This window comes from Felis catus, chromosome A2 (assembly GCF_018350175.1).
Source record: "Felis catus isolate Fca126 chromosome A2, F.catus_Fca126_mat1.0, whole genome shotgun sequence".
Classification (NCBI taxonomy): domain Eukaryota; kingdom Metazoa; phylum Chordata; class Mammalia; order Carnivora; family Felidae; genus Felis; species Felis catus.
Genome location: NC_058369.1, coordinates 70,930,408 through 70,958,046, shown reverse-complemented (window position 1 = coordinate 70,958,046; position 27,639 = coordinate 70,930,408). Strand labels below are relative to the sequence as shown.

The 27,639-nt window shown below is 39.5% G+C and overlaps 2 protein-coding genes across 11 annotated transcripts in view; both read left to right on the top strand.

Annotated features, from left to right (window-relative positions):
• HECW1 (HECT, C2 and WW domain containing E3 ubiquitin protein ligase 1) overlaps window positions 1–3,949 on the top strand; it is a 421,784-nt gene extending 417,835 nt beyond the window's left edge. For all 7 annotated transcript variants that reach the window (XM_019825270.3, XM_045052189.1, XM_006929092.5 and 4 more), the window contains one exon: window positions 30–3,949. In XM_019825270.3, the coding sequence (XP_019680829.2) occupies window positions 30–141 (112 nt within the window). In that variant the 3' untranslated portion in view covers window positions 142–3,949. The remainder of the gene's footprint in view (window positions 1–29) is intronic.
• A 14,848-nt stretch (window positions 3,950–18,797) lies between these two features.
• The window catches only part of STK17A (serine/threonine kinase 17a), a 39,139-nt gene continuing 30,297 nt past the window's right edge, over window positions 18,798–27,639 (top strand). Inside the window, exon 1 of one of the 4 annotated variants that reach the window (XM_045052188.1) lies at window positions 18,798–19,150. In XM_045052188.1, the coding sequence (XP_044908123.1) occupies window positions 18,954–19,150 (197 nt within the window). In that variant the 5' untranslated portion in view covers window positions 18,798–18,953. The remainder of the gene's footprint in view (window positions 19,151–27,639) is intronic. The other 3 variants (XM_045052187.1, XM_023250194.2, XM_023250193.2) reach the window with 3 other exon arrangements.

The following is a 27,639-nucleotide window of genomic DNA, read 5'->3' as shown; positions in this document are numbered from 1 at the left end:
ACCTTCACCAATCTTTTCTCCCCATTCAGGGCACACACATGCTTCAACCGACTGGATCTTCCACCTTATCCCTCATACTCCATGTTATATGAAAAGCTGCTAACAGCAGTAGAAGAAACCAGCACCTTTGGACTTGAATGAGGAAATGGAAACTCACCTGACATTTTCCTGGCAATCACATCACCCTTTCTGGGATCATCCCCTTGCCCTTTCCCTGAATCAACTCTCCTTTGATTTTGGTATTCCATGATTTTTATTTTCAAACCAAATCAGGATTGACAAAAGCTGTGCATGAAGAACTGCCTTCTTCTGAGATCCTACCTTCAGGCTTATCTCCTCTACTCTCAATGAACTGCTAGCCTGTATGCAATATTAAACAACAGCTGTCTCAAGGTCTGTGTGTATCTCCACATACCTCCATTACTAACAATGAAATATGAATGCAAGTTATGCTACACTTGACCAAATGGTAATAAAAGTTTACTTCCATTTATATAATTTTAGGGAAATTTGAGCATTAAGCATTCCGAGCTTTTTTATGCCCATGTCTTCTGAGCAGAGCCACCATTTTTTATAATTTCTAATGAGCAACTCCAGGTCTAGGAGTCAATCAACATTTTCTTTTGCTCCCACTCTACTTTTCCCTGTGCACACTATCCATCCAGAAACAGCAGTGACAAAGCTGCAGTTTTTATACATTCAACTCATGATTCATATGTGGCATCAGTCCCATTACCTGGAACGAGCCTAGGCATATGGTGCAAATATTACACTTTCCAACAAAAAACAAAAGCAAGAAAAACGCCTCCTGCTGATGCAATGTGGTGCATCTCAATGGTTGTGGGGATTGTGGCTCAACCTGAGTTTAGAGAAGTCTAGGAGGGGTGCACCCCTCATGAGCACTTACCACACAAGAAGCAGAAAACTTGTGCACACGAAGGAGATCTCATTATGTAGCATAAAGGACGAGGCTTCTCCCCACATTGTGTTGTGTGGAATGTGATGGTTCAAAGAGGAGAGAGGGAAGAAGGCCATGTTAGGTTGGTTTGAATACCTGAGTTCTGTACTGTTTTGTTCTGTTTTGCTTTGTTCGGTCTAGCTACAGTTCTCCTTCACAAAGGAAAAAAATGTATAGATAATCTCATGACTTTGTTAAAGCCAGGTAATTATTGCTTGGCAAACAAACTTTGTTTTAACTTTGATACTGTTTTTTTCATGCTCTTTTCTTTTTTTTCTTTTCTTTATGATGGTGTTCAAATTCCTTCACATCTGATTGTCCCACGGGGACCACACTAAACAAGAAGCTGCAGAGAGTGATGGTGCTTGTTCGGGGTCAAGGGCAATATAATACTCCTTCTTCATCCATAGCAATCCTCCTGGAGCAGACACCTAACACCCCCAGAGGCACAATGATTTGTCAGAATAGAGATCCAGTTTCTTTTAGCACTCAGTAAAGAGGTATCTCAGAAAACTTAGTGTTTTCAAGAAAACAGTTGCAGGCTCCAAAGACAGCCTAACCTCTTGATTCCATTTGGAATAAGTGCAAACATAATGGTGAATCTCTATTTTTCTAAACTTGTTATCCATGTTGTCTGAAATATGTCGTGAGTGAAAGTGTTTTTCTTCACTGGGAAAAGAAGAGCTAAAGGGGCCTCACTGTTGAAACGTCACATCGTTTGTTTCCAATATACTAAACAAGGGATAAATGTGAGACATTTAAGACAAAGTCAGTTTCACAGGAAGCCATGCCTCCTGCTCCTTGTATGGGTTTGTGTACAGGCAGCACATTGTATTTCCTGCCCTCCAAAATGAAACTTCTTTTAGTAGGAATTATTTATAATGTCCAGCACACCTTGCTGCTGTGTATCTATTGTCAATCAGGAAGTAATACGTTCAGAAATTTAGCTTCTATTATTGTCTAAAAGAGTATTTGCCAAGGTAAGATGGAATGTGCAAGTTACATAATATAAATTTGAGGGATCTGTAAAATTCAGTACATATTTCAGTGTCTGAAAAGTTATGAATTCCATTGAAGCTGTTATTTATAAAATCAGAGCATAAGAATAATACAAATCATTTCACCATTTTAACTCTTTGAACATCATATCTAGTATAGGGAGCATCTTTCATTTTTAGAACTTGGTGTTATACATGTGTAAACACTCATTAATTCAAGCACTCCATTCTCTTTTTAGTATTTCTCTTATTTGTTAGGCATTGGCAAGGGAGGAAGATGTTCAAAAGATGGAACCTGCTCGTGAGGAGCTTTACATTTACACAAACATCTAATTAACAAATTAATTAGATTACTTGATGTCTATTCCACCCATACACAGAAGGAACAAGGTATCCTAGAAAATATATAGAGATAGATATCTCGGGCATAAATGGATTTTCAACTAACTTTTCCTTCTTCCTGTTCCTCCTCCCTCCTGCCCTGGTGCCATGGCTCTAAATGTGTCCCACGAAGCATTCATTACAAGATCAGTATTTGATAAAAGTATAAAATTCCAAAAAGAAATACTGATGTCAAAGTCAGGTGAAAGGAAGCAAATCTTGCTTGACAGGGTCCCAGATTGTATGACAGTCTTGCACAGAATCGTAAACAAAGGGAAGAGGAGAACAGACAGTTGTTATGGAATGATTCTATGATTTCCCCATGTCCCAAGTCATGTTTCTTTAGTTATTATTCCCTAACATATGAAGCTGTAATACATGAAAATTATGTATAATTTTTCATTACATGTATAATTATGTTATTAATTCCATCAGCTGGAGGTGTAAACCTCCCCCAATCATGTGACTCAATGGGCAAGGCAGATCTGTTTGTTACCACTTCTAATTTTTTTTTTTTTTACTAAAAATATGAATTTTCTCCATGGAGACATTTTATATTAATCACTTATAAACCACAATTGTCCTAAAACAAAACGTTTTAGAGTTAGTTTGGTAAGAGTGTATTACCCTTAACTAGAGGATAAACAAGAACAATAAGCAAGAGAAAATTTATCTTTCAAGTAGAAAAATGCTTTTAAAATGCTATGAAGTGTCACAATAATTTTATGGATATGACATTTTATTCTATCACATGAAAATGATACTCCTAAAATTAGAAATTGCCTCTTCAGGGTAGGAGTTCTCTGTAACTTCCTATGTAGAGAGAAGTTGGCAGTGGTTGTGAGAACTTTTCCTTCCCATCACCACTGTAGCACAGTTTCTTGCGGGCCATGAGAAAATTAAGAAAAAGAGATCTGGGATTCTTTGGCAGGCTTCTAAATCTTTTTCTCTTTTAATCCATGACCACATGTCCATTCATGGTAAGTATATTTGTGTGGCAAGTCAATAAGCCAGACTTTCCAGAACAGTTTTAATGTTACATCTATGGCATTGTCAGTCCATGTGTCAAACTGTGTGTCCAAAATTTGGGTTCAAAAAATTTCTCAGTTGCCACAAATGATTTCCCAGTCAAGATGAAACACTTTCAAATGAAAGTAGTTAGAACTTTACATAACAAATGTGGTGCTTTATTATTATTATTATTATTATTATTATGTACTTCAGTGTTCATTATTAAATCTACTGCAATACTATATCATAAAAATCTGGGATGGATGTTCTAGCCATCATGAGGTCCAAAAGAGAAAGTGTTATTTTCCTGTTAGTGACATGTAGTTCCTTTGTTCTAGTAGAAAAAAAAGGTGCCTAGAGGTAGTATATAGAGTAAATATTGTTCCATTAGCCTACTTCCTGCAGCTTCCAATTTATCTAAGGAAATGTCTATAACAATTTTGTTAAAAGTCTTTGTTCTAGTCAATAGCAGGAGAAGTCCACATTACTGGGCTGATTTTGCTTACATCAGCAAGAGAAATGTCACGTGATACTCAGGCAGAGCTTTCTCTTCCATCATACCACCTTCAAGGAATGTCAATAAACTCACTTTGGTATGGCATTGTGTGTGTTCCTTCTTCCAAACAAAAGCCAAGATAATGCATAAGAATTTGTATTATGCCTATGTTCTCATTGGATATAAGCAATAAAACAACATGGAAGGCTACCAGCGCTATGAAGAACAATCCCTGGAAAAATTATTTATCGAAAAAGCATAGTCTGTGTTCAAAAACCCATGAATAAAGGAACAGCTTTTGTAACAAGTTCCTTGTGTAAGCCTATTAGAACTGCACACAAGCTACGTGGGCTTCCTTTGTGAGTGTCCTTTATGTTGAACCACGCATACACTGGCTTATTGAATTACTACATGTTGAGATGCTTCTCAAAGACTTCAGGACACAGCCTAATACCAAGTGTGACCCTAGGAAAAGGTTTAGCACCAGGCAAAAATGTTGTGTCCAATGACACATATCATTACTCCCAATATTGCAGTGGTATTACTTCCTTTCCAACTTCTAAAAGACAAGCCATGTGGCTGTCACTGGGCAGTCAGAAGCTGATTTATTCTTTGAGGGAAAAAAAAAAAAAAAACATTAGAAAGTGCAGATATGGGGCACCTGGGTGGCTCAGTCAGTTAAGTGTTCGACTTCGGCTCAGGTCATGATTTCACGGTTCGTGGGTTCGAGCCCTGCCTTGGGCTCTGTGCTCACAGCCTGGAGCCTGCTTCAGATTCTGTGTCTCCCTCTGTCTCTTCTCCTCCCCTCTCTCTCTCTCTCTCAAATAATTTTTTTTTTAATTTTAAAAAAAGAGTGCAGGTAGGACTGAGAAAGGGAAAAATCTAAGAAGTCTCAATATTTCATTTCATGCACATGCTGGGTTTACTTTCATTCATTCTAACTGAAAATTTTTCTCTTAAGGCATAAGAAAAAAATTAGCCTAAACCATAATTTATAGACAGTAAATGATATTATTTTATATTTTAATCTGATAATTATTCTGAGATCAAGATTAGATTTCAGATCTCCTGATTTCTATGGCCATGTTTTTCCAATAGGCTATGCTGACAGCTGTAAAAAAAAAACACACACACACACACACACACATATATAGTTTATATTCCAGATGAAGTTTGTTTATAGAGGCTGGTTCTCTAACAGAATAAACGAAGAGAGTTATGGAAGGTCAGGCTAACCTTTATCACTGCTGCAGGAATCATCACATTTTTAGCTGGAGAGAGACACTTAGACACTTTTGCCTGAAGAGTTTCATCTTGGAGATAAAGAACCTGAGACCAGGAGACATGATTTGCTCAAGGCCAGAAGCATTATCTTGAGGGTTAAAGGTATGCCCTCAAAATATCCTTTTGGGTCCTGAGCTCCTAGACCTGGCAGAACCATTAAGAAATTGACCAGAAAGGGGGCACCTTGGTGGCTTAGTCAGTTGAGCGCCAACTCTTGAATTCAGCTCAGATCATGATCCCAGGGTTGTGGGATCAAGCCCCTTGTCAGTCTGGGTGTGGAGTCTGCTTAAGATTCTCTCTCTTTCTCTCTCTCTCTCTCTCTCTCTCTCTCTGCCCCTCTTCCCCATTGGTGCTCCCTCTCTCAAGAGAAAAGAAAAGAAAAGAAAAGAAAAGAAAAGAAAAGAAAAGAAAAGAAAAAAAGAAAAATAAATTTGCCAGGAAGGTGGGAGAAATGGAAGCTGAAATCTATCTGGCATACCATAAGGAATGCCAGGAATCAATGTGTACTCACCAGAGAAGGATGCAGGCTGCCTATGGCTATAGCCCCTCTGAATGAGTTTGCTGGGGTGGCTACAACAAAGGACCACAAACTGGGTAGCTTAAACAAGGGTAGAAGTCCAAGATCAAGGTGATGGTGGGATTGATTCCCTCTGAGAAAATACGTTTCATCCCTCTCTCCTAGCTTCCAGGAATTTGCTGGCAATATTTGTCCTTCCTTGGCTTGGAGACCTCAGCCTTCATCTTCATGTGACATTCTCTGTGTGTGTATCCAAATCTCTTCTTTTTATAAGGACAGCAGTCATATTGGATTAGGGCCTGTCCTATGACCTCATTTTAACCTGATTACCTCTGTAAAGACCCTAATTTCAAATAAGGTCACATTCTGAGGTGCTCATATTTTCTATGGGGGACACAATCCAGTCCATACTATCCTTTTTCCTGCCACATTAATAGCTGTCATCAGCCCCAACAGTAATTGTAATAATAATAAAAGCTAACATACTTACAACAACACTATTCACTAGGCTCTCTAATTGCTCTAATACTAATCACAGAAGGAATAAAAAACATTGTCTATAAGTTTACTGCTTTTTAAAATAGTTTAATATAGTAAATCAATAATTAATATTGTGGTGTCAGTTTAATCACTGGATTAATGAAGATGACTGTGATCACAATAAATTTTTTCACTACTTAAGAAAAACCTAATTTGTGCTTTTCATGTATCACCCTATGAAATAACTTACAACCCTATCTTAAGCTGAAAAAAAACCCTGAAACATAGAGAAGTTAATTCATTTGTCCACAATAAATGGTATAGGCAAGATTGAACGAGAAAGCCAGGCTCCAGAGCCCAAACACTCAAGCACCACCCCACACTACCTTCCTTGAATACTTATTACATGCTGTGTCCTGTGCTAGGTACAGGGGTGAAATAGCAGTCTTTGCCCTCAGTGAGTTCTGGTCTAGCAATATGCAGTGCATTCTTCTGCTTCATGTGAGATTTGGCCCTTGTTTTTGATATGAATAGTCCCTCGCACCCAACCCTACCCCAGCTCCCGAGTAAGATATGATGTCATTAAAAAACTAATAATAAATAAGCAAAATGCTATGGGGAAAAGAAAACAGGAGCCATTGGCTCCACCGGAGAGGAAAGGCAGACAGGAATGAAATAGTAAACAGAGAAAGGATTAGAAGTGACTGAATCAGCCTAAGCACCTTCATATCTTAAACAGCTGGGGGATTACAGCTACAAAGAGATTTATTTTAATGTCTGGAACCTCTGAGTGAGTTAGTGTCAAAACTTGTTGAGATTAATCATCTTACGTGTGCCCAAGAATTTGTATTTCTTTCCATTTTATTCCAAAAAGTACGTCACATAGTTTTCTTTTTCCTCTATAATTATGTAATCCTTATGACTTTTTTAAATGTAATAAAAATTGGGTCATGACTTTTATCACATCCAGACTTTTATATTTGTCCTTTATAAAAAGAGCTACTCTTCTTTTAAGCTTATTATTTTAGCAGGAAAAAATAAATGACAATAGAGAATGTCTCTTTTCTAAGATTGTGATAGATCGCATAAAATGGCCTCAATTCTTCATCCCTCTCTATAACCATACCCTTTACCTGTAACTGTGCAGTCACCTCCTACTGGGAGTCAAGTACAGAGGCATGTAAATTACTTGCGCAATTGAGCTTGACCTCTCTCCTGATGCTCTACTGTCATGGGGAGTACATGTGTGGTATAAGAGGAGGATAAACACATGGGGAACGCTGCTGAGACCAGGCTAAATCAATCAACAGCCAGTTGACCCCCAGGTATTTGACTAAATGCAGCCAAGATTATGAAAGCCACCTAAGCCAAGTTGCAGCTGACCCCAGAAACATGAAATGAAAGTTTATGGTTGTATGTCAGTGGTATTTTGTGATTGTTACACATCATTTTTGTGGAAGTAGATAATGGATTCAAAGACCAGGAGGCATCTTTTCCTCTCTGGGGTAACTTTTGAAACCCAGCACTGGAAGTTGAGTTTAATGTTATAAATGCATCCACACTAGGCACGGTAGCCACTATTTAATTTAAGTTAATAATGATACTGAAGAGAGAAGACAATTGACATCTTTATATGAGCTCATCAACAAAAATATTAGAAAATAATATTTTCTAGGAACTCCAGTGCCCAGAAAGAGAATCCACAGATAGAAGGAACAGGAGGAATTTGAAATATATTGCAATCTAAAAGAGGCATAAAATAAGTACTTTGAAATGTTCAAATGGACAAGGAAGTTATAAAATACATAAATCAGAAACAGAAGATTATAAACCTAGAAAGGCAGGCTTGACAAGCACAACAGTGTGCTTCTTTCCTTTTTATTTTTTTTTTCTTTTTTCTTTTTTTGGTCTGGAACAAGCCACTTGAATTCTTTAAGTATTTAACTTGTATGAAAATGTATATAACAGCTCACAACACTTGGAAGATGTAGCTTCTAAAATAAGTGAATCTGTATTTTTCATATGGATGTGTTTATAAAATGTAATTTTATCAGAATTGCATGGTAAAAACAAATATTCCTCAGTTGGTTTTTATTTTATAAATTCAACTATCAGGTTGAGATAAGAACATACAAATGCTGAACTTCTACCCTTAGAGTGCTGACCTTCAACTTTCAAAAAGTAGATGTGTAGCTTAATAAATGTTATTTAAATTTCATTTTGTTACAGGAAATACAATTTGCTTCATTGGCATAGCAACACACATATACATAAATATGACTTGATTTGTTAATTTTTGTTATTAATTTGTTTAATTTGTGTAATTTATAAATCAAAATTCCTTGAATTTGTAGTTCACTAAGATTCATATATTTTGAGACTATGTATTACATGTATATAAGTTAATGATTGTTATGTCTTGTTTATTTTACAAATATGTAATGACCTTCTTAGTCCCCATCAATATTCACCTAAAATTGCATTATCTTGCTTATTAAGAGTTATTAAGGGTTCTATGGATATCTATGTTCACTTATTGTGTAAATACCCATAAGATTCAACAAACGGAGAATATGCATTCTTCCCAAGCACAAGAAATATTAAAAAAAAAAAAGTAGCCCCACATTCTCTGACCACAATACAACATAATTAAAACCAAACTTAAAAAAAAAATGTTTACCACAGGATAGTAACAAAGCATGAAGCATCGCTAACTCGTGGAAACAGCTAAAATATCTCTTACACTTACATGTTCAACTGGTCAATGAACATCTCTATTCAGTGGGCTAATAAACATATCATATTTGATTAGTCAGGGTTTTGATCATGAAAGTATAGTTACTCCGAATGATTCAGAATAAGGAATTTATTATAAAAATAGACCTTACATAGTTGTGGGAGCTGGTGAATAAATCTGTGGAAGCTTTGCAGCTGCTGGTTGGCCTGAATCAGGAAGAAAAGTCAGACATAAAGCAGGGGTGAACTAGAACAAAGAACTAAGATAAACTGAAACCCATGAGAACAAACTAGAAGCCTCTTCAGGTTGGTGACCTGCCAAAAGTGATGGTTCTTTTCATCATGGAGCTGCACATATTCCTGACTCAAGACTCAGAGAAACTGCAGAGAAACTCGGAAAAACCCTTCATTGAATCCACCAACAATTCCTGTTGAGCCTAGCTTGACAGAATTCCACTGCTTTTCATCAATCCCACCGCCACATCCCTGGTCTGAGCCATAGTAATTTCTCATCTGTATGATTGTCATAGCCTCCTAGCTAGCCTTCCCACATCCAGTTCACAATGCTACAGCCTATCCTCCACACCGTAGCCAAATAATCATTATAAAACATGTGTTAAATCATGTCATTCTTCACTTTAAGCCCTCCAATGATTTTCCATCAGTTTATAAATCCCTACACGATCTGCTGCTACCTCTCTTATCTCTTACCTCACTCTCCTAGCCACACCCCCCAAACACGTTTTTCACCTGAAAGCATTTGCAGTCATGATTTGCTCTGCCTGAGATGCTTTTCTGCATGTCTGCAAGATTCTCTTCCTGTCTTTATTTGGGTCTCTCCCTATTTGTCACCTTCTCACAGAGATGTTTCCTGGCCAGTGTATCTGAAGTACTGCCTCCAGTCCCTCCCTATGTCCTATTCTTGCTTCATATTTTTCCCTATTCCTGCTTACTTATTTGTACCTGACACTGTGTTATACAGTTGGCCCTTGAACCACACAGAGCTTAAGATGCTGACTCCCCACGCAGTTGAAAATCCAACTTTTGACCCCCCAAAACTTAACTACTAATAGCCTACTATAGACCAAAAGCCTTACCAGTTATATAAACAGTCTATTGACACATATTTTGTATGTTATGTGTACTCTTACAATAAAGCAATCTAGAGAAAAGAAAATGTTTTTCAGAAAATCATAAAATACAAGTATAGCACCATACTGCATTTATTGAAAAAAAGTCGCATATAAGTGGACCCACACAGTTCAAACCCATGTTGTTCAAGGGTCACCTGTATATCAGTTTTTTTTTTATTGTATCACCTCCATAATAATGTAAACACCAGGAAAGCAGGGATATTTTTTTGCTTTACCCTTACAGTACCAAGAGCAGTTCCTGGATGAGTAAATATTCACTGGATATTTCTTAAATAAATTAATGAATTAATTTTCTACAGAGTATCAAAAACTAATGAGGCTTCCAGTTTCCAGTTCTGCATGTAAGGTGCTTATAAACTGCCACTCTGTCCTAGCAACACATAAAAACCTGAACAGACTCAAAAATCAACTCTCCCTGGATCCATAACAGAGGGAAAGACATAGAGAAAGCTAAGCAAAGATTCTTGAGCAGAAATTGCTGCAGGAACCTTTGCCAAAGTAGGAAACCCTGAACTGTAATTGACAAATTGCTGGAAGTTCAATGCGGACAAATCTGAGAGTCAAAAACTCCAGTCACAGGGAAGCCTCCACAATATTACGAGAGCTACTTTCAGATATTTAACAGGTCCCCACAGTAGATATCAGAGAATAATCTCATCAAGCTTCTGGCGGGGAGAGGGCAAATGGAACCATTCTGAAACATCCCAGAGCACTTTGCGTGCTTTGGTTTGTTTGTTTGTTTTTAGTTTATTTATTTTGAGAGAGAGAGAGCAAGAACGTGTGCATGCGTGAGCATGCGCACGCACACACACGCACACACACACACACACACACACACACACACACACGTGTGAGAGAGAGAAGGAGAGAATCCCAAGCAGGCTCCACACTGTCAGTGCAGAGCTTGATGCAGGGCTCAATCTCACAAATCATGAGCTCATCGACCTGAGCCAAGATCAAGAGTTGGACACTTAACTGAGCCACCCAGGTGTCCCTAGAGCACTTTGTTCTTGTCAAGGCCTGTCCTCATAGGAAACTAGTTAATCAAATCTTAACCTGCTGGGGTGTTATTAGAGTGTAATTGACTTCAGGGAAAGGAAATACCACAGACTCCAGGCCAGTCTAGAATTCCACTTGGGAGAAGAGAAAATACCCAAGTCCATACTCTCCCAGCTAAGGAAAGAGAAGCAAACTGACTTAGAAACATTTGTGAAACTCACAGTCCAGAGGCACAGGCTCACTGAAAGACTGAGCCCTAATCATGGATTATAGAACACTTCCCTCCCCAACATCACACCACCACATTACTAAAGGCCTATGTACAGCAATTCCTTTAATGCAGTACCTCATGTTTGACTATCAAGAAAAATTATGCCTATCAAAAGACCAAAATGGAAGACACATTTTGAAGGGAAAGAGCAAGCAAACATCAGAACCAGAAATGCCAGGGATGCTGGAATTACTAGACTGGGAAGCAACCACAACCAATATGTTACGGGTCTAACGGATAGACAACATGCAAAAACAGATGGGAAATGTAAGCAGAGAGATGGAAATACTAAGGCAGAGCCAAAAAGAAATGCTAGAGATCAAACACAGTGCAACAGAGATGAAGAATGCCTTTTATGGGCTTATTAGCAGACTGGACACAGATGGGGAAATAACCTCTAGAATTGAGGATATTTCAATTGTAACCTCAAGACTGAAAAGCAAAGAAAACAAAGACTGGGGAAAAAAAGCAGTAGAGCAGACTATGAAAGCATTGTGGGACAATTACAAAAGGTGTGGGTCCACGGTCAGGTCTGTGGTTGGCAGGAATGTTACCAGGAGCACGAAACAAATGTAACTTCTGCCAGGTCCCTAAAGCATTCTCATTTTGGATTCCTGGGCTGGTCCCTGCATATGCAGGACTGTCTCTGGACTGCAACAGAGCACGTCTGGAGTAAGGTCATAGGACTGCTTCAAGGAGCACAGATGGATCTGAAGCTGGTGGACCTGTTTAGCAGAGATGCCCAAGGGCTTGTCTACTGCTGGGTCCCTGAGCAGGTTCCTGGGCAGGTATAACTACCTCAAGATCCTCTGGAGTGGAGCTAGAGTTGGGTCACATGACTACTTCAGGGACTGTAGTTGGGTCTGAGGTCAACATTACTAGGGGCATGGACAGGCATGGCTCCTGCACCCCATGGCAGGAGAGGCTGGTAGCAGAACCAAGAACAAGCAGAGACTGAGCCAAGTCCACAGAGGGACAAGGTGGCTGCTGCTGCTTCTTCTTCTTCTTCTTCTTCTTCTTCTTCTTCTTCTTCTTCTTTACTTCATTTATTTATTTTGAGGGAGAGAGTGAGAGAAAGCAGGGCAGGGGCAGAAAGAGAGAGAATCCCAAGCAGGTTCTGCACTGTCAGTGCAGAGCTTGATGAGGGACTCAGTCTCCTGAACCATGAGATCATGAGCTGAGCCCAAGTCAAGAGTCAGATGCTCACGAACTGAGCCACCCAGGACAGGGCTGCTTCTGTTCCACAGCTGAGATGATAGTCAACAGGGCTGCCAATGGTACATGAGCCTGCTTTCTCAAAGTGGCTGTCCTCAGTCTTGGGTTCCACTGAAGTGTTACAACCTCCTCCCCAGATCCCAAAATTCTCACAGTCACTTTTGTCTGTGGGTAGCTATCAAATATTTGCTTCTGTGGGAGATGTGATTTGGGAACCTGTAATTCTACCATCTTGCTGATGTCATCAATACCAATTGTCTTGATTACTGTAGCTTTGTGATAAGTCTTGAATTTGGGTTATGTCAGTCCTCTGGCTTTGTTCTTTCCCTTCAACATTGTGTTGGATATTCCAGGTCTTTTCCCTCTCCACATGAATTTTAGAATCAATATCTACAAAATAATCCAGTGGGATTTTTACTGAGATTATGTTTAACCTACAGACCAAGATGCTGTTATTTTGAGGCCTCAAGAAAGTACCTGAAGCGAAGTCTTAAAAAAACAGTGCCTAGAATACATTTAGTCAAGGGATTTAATAAATTTCATTTCTGAACAGTCTTATCTTTTTAAAAATTCTTTTAATGTTTATTTATTGTTGAGAGAAAAAGACAGCATGTGTGGGGAAGGGGCAGAGAGAGAGAGAGAGACGCAGAATCTGAAGCAGGCTCCAGGCTCTGAGCGGTCAGCACAGAGCCCAACATGCGGCTCAAACTCACGAACTGCGAGATCATGACCTGAGCCAAAGTCGGACCCTTAGCTGACTGAGTCACCCAGGTGCCCCTCAACCACCTTATCTTGCATAGGAGACAGAATTTAGGAATTAAAACATTCCTAAACATTCCTGCATCAGGTCAGTAAAGTCCAGTACAAAACAATTACGTCTGTGTCTGCAGTCTTCATAGAACATAAGAAGGCTGACCTTTACTCTCCTTTCATTTCCTGGGAGATATCATCAGAAAGGATTTTGTAAGTAAATGTACTAATCTTCTTTCTTAATGTTGTGCCTTCAGATATCGAACTGTAAATAGTAGAAACTAAGTCATGGGGGGGGGGGGTATTTTTTTTAAGTGTTTATTTTAATTCCAGGTAATTAACATACAGTGTTACATTAGTTTCAGGAATACAGTATAGTGATTCAACACTTCCATACCACACCCAGTACTCCTCATGACACGTGCACTCCTTAATCTTCATCATCTGTTTAACCCAACCGCTGCCCCTCTCCCCTCTGGTAACCATCAATTTGTTCTCTATAGATAAGAGTCTGTTTCTTGATTTGTCTCTCTTGTAGAGTCATTTTTATGGTTGATTTTATTTCTCTTTTATTTTTCAGAATTCATGAGTGTATTTCTTCCTCATCCTCTTCATGAGTATTTATTTATTTAATATAATTTATTGTCAAATTGATTTCCATACAACTCCCAGTGCTCATCCCAACAAGTGCCCTTTTCAACGTCCATCTCTCCATGAGTATTTAAATAGGATTTAGGAGAGGGATTCTAGGCACCTAAGCTGCTGCTCTTTAGGCGGTCTTGATGATGCCCTCTGCCTCTTGCTCAAAGATTTACATAAATCTGTTATGTATTTTATGTAATAATAACCCCCAAAACTCCAAACATTACAGCCAATAAAATACCAGTTATATTATGTTCTCAACCATTCTGAAGTGGATCCACATTTTCTCTCATAAGCTGACATGCTCTCATTTTAATATTTACATTGTAAAACACTGAACTGCAAGAATTTCATTCAACTTATGAAAATATTTCTTATGCTTTTCATTATCTCTTCTACATGAATTAAGATATTTAATTTTCTGGGGCACCTGGGTGGCTCAGTCAGTTGAGCGCCGACGTCGGCTCAGGTCATGATCTCATGGTTCACGGGTTCCAGCCCCCCATTGGGTTCTGTGCTGACAGCTCGGAGCCTGAAGCCTGCTTCTGATTCGGTGTCTCCCTCTCCCTCTGCCCTTCCCCCACCCATGCTCGCTCTCTCTCTCTCTCTCTCTCTCCCTCTCTCTGTCTCTTAAAAATAAAATTTAAAAAAACATTAAAAAAAGATATTTAATTTTCTTAGCCAATAAACACTTCAAAGTTATATAGAAAGTTGTAATCTAGGAATTGAGTTGCACGTTTACCAACATATCGAAGAGTATTAGCTGATCATTTCACTGGATTCCACAACATCCATCAAACAGCTATTGTATTACATGGTATAGTGGCTTCATTTATGTTCTCTCACATTCCTGTGCTATCAAGCCTGAATCCTCAATATTTGTGAATTTTTCTTTAGTTTCACAACAAATCTCCTCACAGGATTTATCATATATAACTCTGATAGAACAATTGTCATTCTTTCAAATGTCATCTTGGCTTAGAAATGCTAAATGGCAAAGAAAATGAAAAAAGAGATGGCCATCATGAGCTACTCCTTTCTAAACAGAATTCTGAGAAATAGTCACTGACAGATTAGAGCCCAGTCTTACATTTGACCTAAATGCTAATTTTGGCACCAAAATGAGAAGTACAAATCAATCTTTTTTCTTTGACAGCAGATATCAAAGGAAATTATGTTTTTCAGTTGAACTGCCGGTCTCACAGGCATACTTATCCTCAAAGAGCTTAGATCTGTAACTTGCACATCATTTCCCAGAACAGTGCTCTGATATTTAAAAAATGACAGAGGTTTGGACATATGGCAAGCTTCCATTTGAATTGAACTGGGAGAAAGAGGCTGTGACTTAAGCCCCCATCAATAAATGGAGAGATAGGGAGCACCTGAGTAGAGGTGAGTGGTGTTCAAAATAACCATTGTCTGTGCCTGGATGGCTGCACTATGGAATATTTATTTTAAAAACAAAGCTTTAAATTTAGTTCAATAACAAAAGTAACATAATAGTTGAAAGACATTTAGGAAGTACAAAACAAATGAAAATTACTCAACAATAGTCACCTCACTCAAAGACAATCACAGAATGATAATTCTGTGTCTTCTCTCTTCAGTGCACTTTTAAAATATAATATATAATAGAAATAATATTGAACTATTTTTATGGCTATGATTGCAAAGCAAGTATAGTTCAGTATTATTAACCCTTTGAACAGTGTTGCATAATAGCCTATCTATTAAATACATCATAATTCATTTAATTTTTCCCTTATTGAAAGAAAACTGAGTGTTTTGTATTCAGTTCAACCAAATTTATTTATTGATACTTATGGAGTGTCAGTTATACACTGAGGGTACAGAAATAAATGGTCTCCATCCTATCTAACTAGGAAGAGAGAAAATTATGCATTTATAATGCAGTGTGATAAAGATAAGCTCATGATGATATAAAAGCAGACAGGCCACATTCTATCTCAGTCTGATAGAATCAGGTAAGGTGCCTTATAGAAAGTAATAATCAGAGTTGTTGGAAACGTGCGGTAAAATACACATAGAATCAAACAAGGAAATAAAAAGCAGCTGTGTTTTTATCCTTCTGGTCTTTTCCTCCATTACCACTGATGACGGGAATTGAATAGCACTAAAAATCTTTGCTAATTTTACTGGCAAAAGTGGAACCTCTGGCTAATTTATATTTCTTTGATTCCTGGTAAATTTGACCATTGGTATGGATTTATTATATCTGTCCTTTTAAAATATCTTCTTCTTCTTCTTTTTTTTAATGGATGCCTGGGTGGCTCATTCAGTCAGTGTCTGACTTCAGTTCAGGTCATGATATCACGGGTTGTGAGTTTGAGCCCCACATTTGGCTCCGTGCTGACAGCTCAGAGCCTGGATCCTGCTTCAGATTCTGTCTCCCTCTCTTTCTGCCCTTCTCCCACTCATGCTCTGTCTCTGTCTCTCTTTCTCTCTCTTTCTCAAAAATAAACAAACATTTAAAAAAAATTTTAATGTCTTTTTTTGGACCTCCTTCTAATATAGTTTTAACATACCTCTTAGTGATTTATATGTTCTTTATAAATTTACTATGATTTTTGTCTATAATGTTTGATACAAATGTTTCTATAGTTGGTCTGCCTTTAATTTTGTATATAACATTTTTTGATATGCAAGAATTTTTAAGTTTTTGGTAGCCAAATGTTTTCCTGTGAGTTTTGTCCCCACTACTTTACTGTTTATAAATTATTTCTCCTTTAGAAATCAGCTAATTGTTACATACTCTTTCTAGACTTTATAGTCTTGTTTTATTACATTTAATAATCTAGAATATTTGGGGCCTATTTAAGTTTCTTTTTTTTTAAGTTTTTATTTAAGTTTTATTTAATTTAAGTTTTTATTAAGTTTTATTTAAATTCCAGTTAGTTAACATACAGTATGATATTAGTTTCAGGTTTACAATATGAGTCAACATTTCCATACAACACCTGGTGCTCATCACAAATGCCCTCCTTAATCCCTATCACCTATTTCACCCATCCCCCTACCCTTCTCCCCTCTGGTAACCATCATTTGTTTTCTGTTAAGAGTCTCCAACTCTGAGGTGCCTGGGTGGCTCAGTTGGTTGGGCAACCAACTTCAGCTCAGGTCATGATCTCACAGTTCATGGATTCAAGCCCCATGTCGGGCTCTGTGCTGACAGCTCAGAGCCTGGAGCCTGCTTCAGATTCTGTGTTTCCCTCCCTCTCTCCACCCCTCCCCCCACCCCTCCCCCCACTCACGCCTTGAGTCTCTCAGTCTCTCAATAATAAATAAACGTTAAAAATTTTTAAAAAAAGTATCTCAAAACTGCATACTGTGCTCTATTATGTTGAACTGTCTTATCTCATACTACATTTTAGTATCTGTTAGGATAATTCTCTTCTTACAAACTTTCTTTTCTAAAAATTTCCTTGCTATTCTTATTTGAACATTCTTTATAATAACTTTTGGTAGCCTTAACAAGTTCCAAAAGAAATCTTGTTGGGTTATTAAACTTTGTTAAATGTATTGATTGATTTACAAAAAATTACAGCATCCAATCTCTTTAAGGACAGATTATGTATCTCTGTCTTTTTTTATGTCTTCTAGAATAATTATATTCTATATAATTATAAAATAAAATGTAAGCTTTGTGCATTTTTATTAGGGTTGTTTCTGCATGCTTTTTTTTTATTCTATTGCAAATGGGATAGTATCCTCACTATCCTGCATGCCTCATATTGTTTTGAGGTAAAAGAGCTGTTGATTTATTTGTATTTTATTATATCTAATCACCCTTCTTTAATTTTTTTAATTTTAATATTTTTCAGTCAATTCTTTTGGATATTTTAGAAGTGTAATTGAATTGTCTATATTTAATGACTTTGTCTTTTCCTTCTTGACCTTTTTAACTCTTCTTTTCTAATATTAACACCATTTTAGTCTTAAGGCACTGCTTCCCTTCTCTACTGCAACGCTGAGTAGGAGTGACTAGGAGTGAATAGGAGTGGCAAGTATCATTGTTACGCCCCTGACTTCAATAACAATGCTTCTGTACGTTTTTGAGAGATACACCTTATTAAGGCATTCCTTTTAGGGGCACCTGGGTGGCTCAGTGGGTTAAACATCTCACTTAGGCTCAGGTCCTGATCTCACGGTTCCGGAGTTCCAGCCCTAGGTAGGGCTCTGTACTGACAGCTCAGAGCCCGGAGCCTGCTTCAGATTCTGTGTCTCCCTCTTTTCTCTGCCCCTCCCCTGCTCACACTTTGTCTCTCTCTCTCAAAAATAAACATTTTTTAAAAACCCGACCTAACATTTTTTTAAAAGACCAGATGAGAACACCATGTTAAAAACCGAGTAGACTACAGACAGTTTCAGTGTCTGTTGCATAGGGCTAGTGTGAGGGCTTAATAATATTTATCTCAACTCCTGCTTCCAGATTTCCTCCTAATGGTATGAAGGAACCAGGTGCTCTGGCCAACTCCCACGTGCTGTACAGCAGCTGAGATCAGAGTCTCATCACCATTCCTCACCCGCCCAAAGTAAAGCTCCAGCTGGCAACTCATATGCCTTTCACTGAGGAGGGATCGGGTTTTGGAACACTCGGGTTCTCAACAGGTGTGTTAACTGGCTGAGGCAGTGGGTACCCCCCCTCCCCCACAACTCCCCCGCCAGGACAGAAGGTTGGTGCTGTTTCTCTTCTCCCCGAGGCCAGGGCGGCCCCCAGGCTGCACCTTCTCCTTCTCGGCTGCAGAGGGCGCGCGTGAGGTATCCGGCGCTCTAGAAGGCAGGCGGGCTCCACGAGGGGACGGGGAGGGGTAGGGCCAGGGGGCGGGGCGGGACATGGGGCGGGGCACCCGGGAGTCTGGCGGGGCGGGGCATGGGGCGGGGCACCCGGGAGTCTGCCGGCAGTAGTTTAAGCGCGCAGAGGAGGAGAGCAGGTTCCGGGAGGTCTTTCGGGCCGGCGCGAGGGAGCTGCAGGTGGGACCGTTACCCGCCCAGCACCTGAGAGCGAGCGGGGCGGCCGGAAAGGAAGCGTGCCTGCGCACCATGATCCCCTTGGAGAAGCCGGGCAGCCGCGGCTCCCCCTCGGCAGCCGCCTCAGGGGCGGGCCGGAGTCTGGGCGCGCCGCGCCGGCCGCCGCCCCCACCCCAGGCCCGCGGGCTGCTGACGGAGATCCGCACCGCCGTGCGCACCGAGCCCTTCCAGGACGGCTACAGCCTCAGCCCGGGCCGAGAGCTGGGCAGGTGAGGAGGGCGGGGGCCGGGCGGGCCGATAAGTGCCGAGGCCGGCGGGCGCGGTGGCTTGGCGGCGCCGGGGCCGATAGCGTGCTCTGTGACATGGCACAAACTTGGGTGCGGGCGGCGATATCGGGGCGGTCGAGTGGCACCAGCCAGCCCTCCGCTGGTTCCCGACGCCGGCGCGGCGCTCCCGCGACCGTGCGGCTTTCACTTGGTAGCGGGTGTGAGAAAGTCTCCAACGGCGAGCCGCCGAGGCGCCCCCCCCCCCCCTCCGCCTCCGCTCCCGGCCCTCTCGGCATCTGAGGTGTTTTCGCTGCGGCGGAGCGCGGGGGAGTGGGGGGGGAGCGTGTGAGCTGCGCCGCCGCCTTTTCCCGGAGCCAGCGAGGCTCAAGCAGACCCGGAGCTGTGCAGGCGGCTTTGGCTCTGCCCTCCGACTCGTGCGTGTTCTCCGTCTCCTTGTGTGGCTGTAAGAACGGATCGCTCCAGACGTGACAGCTTCCTCTGAGTCAGTGCTGTGTGAGCCTCTCAGCCTTGGGCGGACTTCAGTTTCGGTGCCTTGGCTTTGTGCTGTTTTACTTCTAGAATATTCAGGTCCTTGTGGCTGTTAAGTTCACAGGCGCCTGTCCTTGCCTCGCTCTTTCTACTCTGCTGGGAGCTGGCCCTAGCCTTCTCCTCCCCACGCCGCTCTTGATTCGGTCTTTTAAAATCCAAACGGCGAAGCCTGTTTGGATACTTCACTTTTTATGTGCTGAAGAGGGATGATCCAGTGATAGGGGCCTGAGGACTGACATCCTTTTTGCTTTCGAACACTTTGGAGAAGTTGTCGAGAGCGTCGGCTTTGGAGTCCGACCTGAGCTTAAGTCCCGGCCTGCTTGTCATGTGTGCCTTTGAATGGGTGACTTAGACTCCCCAGCCTCCTGTTTTTCACCCATAAAATCCTATAATGACGGTACCTGTCTCGTGGGGGGTGTTGTGCAGATGCCTGTAAAGCACGTGCTGCAGGTCCTGGCACATAGCCTTCAAGAAATGGTGGTTGTTGTTGCAAAATAACACCATGTTGCGATGGGGAAAGGGCCTGACAATTGTGACAGCCTTCCTCTGGAGTCTTGGAAAAGGAGAGTCTTGTAACATTGGTTACAAACGGTATCGAAAATGTGCTACCTTACAAATGTTAAGATAGCGTTTAGAAGAAGTAGCTTTTTTGTGGGGCCTGTGTGGCTCAGTCGGTTGAGCGTCTGGCGATGGCTCAGGTCATGATCTCAACGGTTTTTGAGTTCAAGCCCCGCGTCGGGCTTTGTGCTGACAGCTCGGAGCCTGGAGCCTGTTTCGGATTCTGTGTCTCTCTCTGCTCCTTCCCTGTTCATGCTCTGTCTCTGTCTCTCAAAATAAATAAACATTAAAAAAAAAAAATTAAAAAAAGAAGTAGCTTTTTTGTTGTTGTTTGGTTGGTTGGGTTTTGTTTTTGGGTTTTTTGTTTGTTTGTTTTTGGAGGGGATCCTACCATTTTAAAATGTCATACTTATTCCAAATGTTAACAAAAGGAAAAACATCCGTCAGAACAAGAGGTAATGCTTGACTGTGGCAGGCACTGATGAACTGGATCTGTGCACACTTTAAATATGACAGGGAAGACCTAGGGACCTACTCAGCTAGGTATTCTAATTCATCAGAATTCCAGACATTCTGAAGTAGCCCTGATCTCTTGAAGAAAGAAAACTAAGACTTTCCATTATTATTTGCTTGTCTGGCTTCATTCCACAAAAGGAAAACTGGTATTACAAAACTGAAAGATCTTCAGGTGGCAAGCACTGTCTTGTAGAGTTTAAAATGAATGATTTAATCTGAAAAAATTGATTTGTGCCCTACCAGGTGTTGCTACTGATTCCTGTAGGAATGTTCCTTTCAACTCTTGTTTTTATCTGCATTATGCAATTCACTTGCCTATAGGTGTTTATCTTCTATACATATTTGCTTATGTAAATTTCTTTACACAAGTAGTAATTCCTGAAGCAGCAGAACAATGCAGTTAGATACTTGATATAAAAAAAAAAAATCTGGGGCGCCTGGGTGGCGCAGTCGGTTGAGCGTCCGACTTCAGCCAGGTCATGGTCTCGCGGTCCGTGAGTTCGAGCCCCGCGTCGGGCTCTGGGCTGATGGCTTGGAGCCTGGAGCCTGTTTCCGATTCTGTGTCTCCCTCTCTCTCTGCCCCTCCCCCGTTCATGCTCTGTCTCTCTCTGTCCCAAAAATAAATAAACGTTGAAAAAAAAATTTTTTTTTTAAATCTAAAATTGAAAAACAAAATTATTTGTTTCTTTTTGGTTCCTCCTCCTCCTTTTTTGTTTTTTGTTTTTGTTTTTGTTTTTTTGATCACAGGGAAGTTTAATGCAGTGGTGAAGAACATGGGCTTTGGAGTCTGATGGTCTGTGGTTGAATCTTAGCTTTTTACTTACCAGTTATGTACACTTGAGTGAGTTACCTAACCATTTATTGACTTAGAGTTGTGGGGAGAATTAAATAGAACACGTGTTTATAGCACTAAGTCTGTGCCTGCCTTAGGAGGAGGACTCAATAAATATAATTCATTGTGTAACAATAAATGTACATTATTTTTAATGTAACCAGAAAGCCAAAACAAGAAAACCTGCACAACTTCATGCTTCTCTCTATGGCAAAAGTGATGAAACCTCATTGCAAAAGGTAGAGGAACTGTTTGGAACTCTCAGGAAGCAAGAGTTCCGTTTTGTGTCATAAACAATCTTTGTTCCAAGTTTACAAATTCTGCCTATATATTATGGTTCTGACATAATTGAGTGTTAATTCATAAACCTTTCAGTAGTAATGAAGTTGTCTCTTTTTCCAACTATAAACTGTGGTTGCATTTCTGATATAACTCCTCTCCTTCTGATATAGAACTTACAAAGTTACCTGTGTTACATTTTAATGAGGAATAGTCTTAAGGTTTTCCTAGGACATTATATTCTGTGGTCTTTCATTTAGTCAAAAATGTTGAAGAGTGAAGAGCCAACTGTTCAAACAAAGAAATTGAGTTCTTTCAGGAGTTACCATTATCTTACAGAAAATTAAAGCTTTCAGTGAAATGGTTGAAGAGGATTTTTGAAATGGTCAATATTCGTTCTATATCCATCTAATGACAGGATGTGATGTTGATTATTTTATGAAATGTCACATTCTTTCATGTCTCCAACAGAGTCCATAGCAACCTAAATGTGGGTAAATATATGATGTAAAATTTTCTTTTGTTGCTAAAAGCTTGACTTGTTATTCATAAAGCTTGTTGCCTTTCCTTGAGGCAGGATATGTGCCAGTGTAAACCACATTAATGATTATAGATGTGGGAGACATGACCTTCGGTTCTGAGAATATTTTCATAATGTTGATTTTCCTTGAGTTTGAGAGTACAGAAACAAAAAGAGGTTTCTAGAAATTTAAAATTATAGTAATTTCACACTGATTTGCTTTGCATGTGATCTCATTATCTAATCCTCAACTTTAACATTTTTTGATGTATTCATAAATTTTATTTTTTTTTTAAATTTTTTTTTCAACGTTTTTATTTATTTCTGGGACAGAGAGAGACAGAGCATGAACGGGGGAGGGGCAGAGAGAGAGGGAGACAGAATCGGAAACAGGTTCCAGGCTCTGAGCCATCAGCCCAGAGCCTGACGCGGGGCTCGAACTTACGGACCGCGAGATCGTGACCTGGCTGAAGTCGGACGCTTAACCGACTGCGCCACCCAGGCGCCCCGTATAATTTTATCTTTAAAAAGATTTTTAAAGCCAAAAGAATATATTTTTTCTTTATATTATATACTGACAGTTGAATTTCCCTTTGGGACAAAAGAGATGAATTCTCTGCTGAATGAGTACTACATAAATGTACAGTTACACAAGTGCTTTCACATGCATTATCTTATTTAATTCTCATCACATGCATGTTTGGTAAATCCCATTTTCTATGAGAAAACCAAGGCAGAAATTGATTCTTACGATAGACCGCTTAGCTGGGACTCTGAAATCCCTGCCATTATAGAAGTCATGGATGTTTCTCAGAATAATCTGAGGTTTATCTTGTAGCTAAAGCAATTTCCCAGAGTTTTTATGAGTTCCACGTTGGGACAAACCCTGTGTTTGTTCAAATTAGACCACCCTCCTCATTTATAGTTCCCTCTTCATTTGGGCCTTATGGTGGGTAGGGATGTTGTAGCTTTCTCTTCAAAGCAGTTGAGAGTAACAAGAACAAGGAAGGATTTTTATCAGAGAATAAGAGAATGTTCAAGCTGAAGCAGATGCAGGGGCAGGTGTATTTCAAGAACTGTGTGTTCTTTACCTGGATTCATGGCTGTAGGTAATGGCTTCAGGTTTTTGTATGTTACAGCTACTTAAGCATGTGTCATAAATTATAAGTCATAATTTCTTTAGAAATTAAAACCCTTATTAAATAATATCCATGTAGAAATTGCCTTGTTTTAGGATGGATATTCTTATTTAAGATTTCCTGGCTACTAGGTATTAGTTTGAAGAATATTTACAATAGTTGTGTGTAATCTGATATTTTTGGATGGATTTAAAAAATTGGCTATGTATGCGGTTCAGCAACGGGAATTACTTAGGAAGTATGGCTTGTGTTCTAAGGCAGAAATATTTCATTAAGTCACCTATCTTAATTTTAAAAAGTTCGGGCTTATGAAGTTAAAATTGTAATTTAAAATGCATAAACTTAAAGATTCAATGAATTTCAGCCTTTTTACAAAGCCATAAGTAACAAAATTTTATACAGTCGGATTATTGAGCCAAGTGTGTTAGAAAGCTAAGTAGGTATTGTCATTGATTCACCTATTCAGGTAAAGAAGGAACTAGATTTATTGAGGGAACTTTTGCATCAAGTAGAGAGTTCAAATTAGACCACCTTCAAAACTCCTCTGTTCTAGGATTCTTTTTTACAAATTACTATCATTATCGTAGAACTGAGTTTAGTGCCCCAAACAATAAAAGTAGCTACTGATTACTGATCATTTTCTGAATGCTGCACACTATAGAGATGTAATTTTGTTTAGTCTTTACTGTCTTGCAAGGTAAGTGTCATCAACCTCATTTTACAGATGAGGTTAAATTAAGGCTCAGAAATGTTGAGTAAATTGCCTCAGATTACATACACATTTATTAGCCAGAATTTAAAAGTCTGACTTTCAAAGCCCTGCCAGTTCCTGTTACTCATGGTGATATCTGGTCTGATGGACTCAATGAATTTTTATACGTAGAGTCAACAGATATTTTGGGTTTTGTTGTTTTCCTTTCCGAGGTAAAGAAGACAGGTAGAATATAGTCTAGGTCTTTCTTGAATGGAACTTCTTTACATTTAAGGTATTACTCCAGTGCTATTAAGTAAATGTTATATGTTAAGCACATAAGGCACTTTACTAGGCTCTGGAAATTATTCTCAAATGTAACAAATCAATCACTACTCCCTTTATCAGCAAGGTGACATGCCACATGGGAAAATATTATGGGGAAAATAACATTTGAGCTGAGCCTTAAAGAATGGATGGAATTTCAGTAGTAGTGATGAAAGATATTCCTCTCGCCTTTGGCAATAAAATAAATAAGCACAGTGGCAGAAAAAGTCAATAAAAGAGGGCATAGCAAGAGTCTAATGTGGTTAAGATATTAAACTTTATGAGATTAAGTTGCCTTAGAACTTTTATTTAATAAAATAACAAGAACAGTTGTATATATTCAGCATGCTGATATCCTGTTTGAGTACCTGCCATGTGCAGGGCACTATGGCGATACAAAGATGAATGATAAGGGAGGTCTCGCTAGGGAACTCAGTTTAGCTAGGGAGACAGGCGTAGTGAACAAATTGTACTATGTCAGACCAACTTAAATAATATAATACACATATAAACAAAGCACTTTATTGTAATCTAGAACCAAACCCAGAACCTCAGAGATCACTTTTATTTTGCTTCCTCTATATACCACTTGAATTAGCATCTCCAGTTTTTGATCTTTGACTAAACCTTATGTATTCTATTATTTGTTCACCTTTGTCTATAAGACAGCACTGGAACTTATATTTGGAATCCATCCAGTAAATAAAACTTCTCCCATCCAAAACCTAAGACATTATCCCCTTATCCATACCATTCTTATAATCAGTCTCAGTTGATGGTACCACATTTATCCAGTATTCAGGTAAAAATCTACAGGTTGTCCTCTGCTTCTACTTTTCTCTTTTCCCCTCATCTCTGCCTGCAATTCCAGGGGTGCTAATGAGCCTTGACCTTCTTTTAAATGCATTGTCTTTTCCTAGCCTCTACTGCTGCTGTTTTAGTTGAGTCCCACTGCCTTGAATTATTTTATTGGTTTCCCTGATTTCTTGTTAACATTTTGCAATACACTCTTCACAGCCCTATCGGAATTATCTTTTAAAAACAATTATTTTAAAAATTCTAATGTACTCATTTTTACCATGAGAAAGCTCAAACTCCTTAGCATATCATACATACTTAAAGATGCTCACCATGCCTTCCTAAGCTTTACCACTTAGGCACTGGCAATGCAAAGTTAACTAAAACCTAATCCTTGTTCTTAGGAAGCTTAGACTGGTGTCTAACTCAGATGTCACTTTCTCTTGTAATAATTGTTGATGTATCTTTCCTTTACCACCGCTCTGCAATATATTATCATTAAGTAATTCTGAAATATATTGATTTTTTTTATATTCCCCCCAAAACTGTTTAATGAAAACCTGGGTTCTCAGTGTGTAATAGTGAACCATAGATGTTTGTGAAGTAGATGAAGAGCTCAGGAAGTTGTAAAAACTATGTAGTCCAGGAAGAATTTTGGCTAAATAGATAAAGTAGATGAGCAACAAACATCGTATGTCCTTTGAATCTCATCTACCTCAAGTCTGTATATAACTGGCTCTTAGTGTCAGAGAAACATTTATTTTTATGACTTTGTCTCAGTAACCTAAAATTAAAGGATTAGGTACAATCACAATTTTTACCATGAAGCTGTGGTAAAACATACATATTAGAATCCTTGTGGGGTGTGCTGTGATAATGTAATTCTTAATGTGTTCACTAGGACTCCTCACCTTGAATGCTGAATCTCACATTCCTGTGTACTGTGTTGCTCTACACAAAGAATAGTTCCAGAAATGTCTTGATCTCCTTTGGACTCCTCCTTGAGTAGTTTTAAGAGTTCCCTACTCATTGCACCAGTCATTTAGAAATGAAGGCAAGACAAGTTTCATCAAAACTTTCATGATCTGCTGTCTTACTCTCAGTTTCCGTATCAGAATGATGGACGAGTTTCTTCAGTGTGGGATAATGCAGGGATTGGCAAACTACTGCTGGCCACCTATTTTTGTGAGGCTCGCAAGCTGTATAGAATGATTTTTACATTTTTTAAATGGTTCAAAATCAGAAGAGTGATATTTCATGACATGGAAATTATGTGAAATTCACATTTCAGTATCCCTAAAGTTTTTTGTTTTTTGTTTTTTAAACCCAGATCCACCCATTAATTTACCTTTTGTCTATGTCTGCTTTCATTTTATAATAGCAGACTTGAACAGTGGCAACATAAACCAGCAAAAGGAAATTTTCTGTCTGGCCCTTAATAGAAGTTTGCTGACTCCCAATATAGTGCATGACACAGTGGGAAGAATAAAACTAAAACTGTGAGGATTGCTTCCACAGAAACAAAGATGATGTCAAGAGTAGTCACTGGTGTAGGAAGAGAGCTCTGGGACCTGTGCTGGTGACCCTAAGAAACAGTTGCATGGCCCCAGATGTCGAATACATCTGGGTTTCTTCCCTGTATTTGCCTCTGGTCCCTGAATTTAGCAACAGCTCTTCTGTAAGAAGGGCTTCCAGAGTTTGCAGTTTAGTGATGTGTGTGGATCCTTTTCTCTGTTGGGTCATTAGTCTCCCTATCTATTCAAAAATACATATTCTCAGGGCTCCTAGTGGCTCAGTCAGTTAAGGGTCCAACTACGGCTCAGGTCATCATCTCATGGTTCCTGGGTTCGAGCCCCGCATCTGTCTCTGTGCGGACAGCCTGGAGCCTGCTTCAGATTCTGTGTCTCTCTGTCACTCTGCCCCTCCCCCGTGCTTGTAAGTGCATGCTCGCGCGCGCGCGCTCTCTCTCTCTCTCTCTCTCTCTCTCTCTCAAAAATATACATTAAAAAAATACACATTCTGGCCAGATATTAAGTAGTGTTTTACTTAACTGCAGAGTACTGTATTGCCTGGAATTTTAAGTGTGTAACAGTAAACATTGGTATGTTTGATGTGGGAATATTTTGAAGGCAAGTTCAACCGAGTTATTTCTGATATACCAGGCATATGCTTGCTATCAGTTATATATGTTAGTCAGTTTTCTACAAATGAACCTTTCTCTTTTTTCTCTTCTTTTAAAACTTCTCACAGCTATTAAAAGAAGTCATGTTATTAATGATTTTT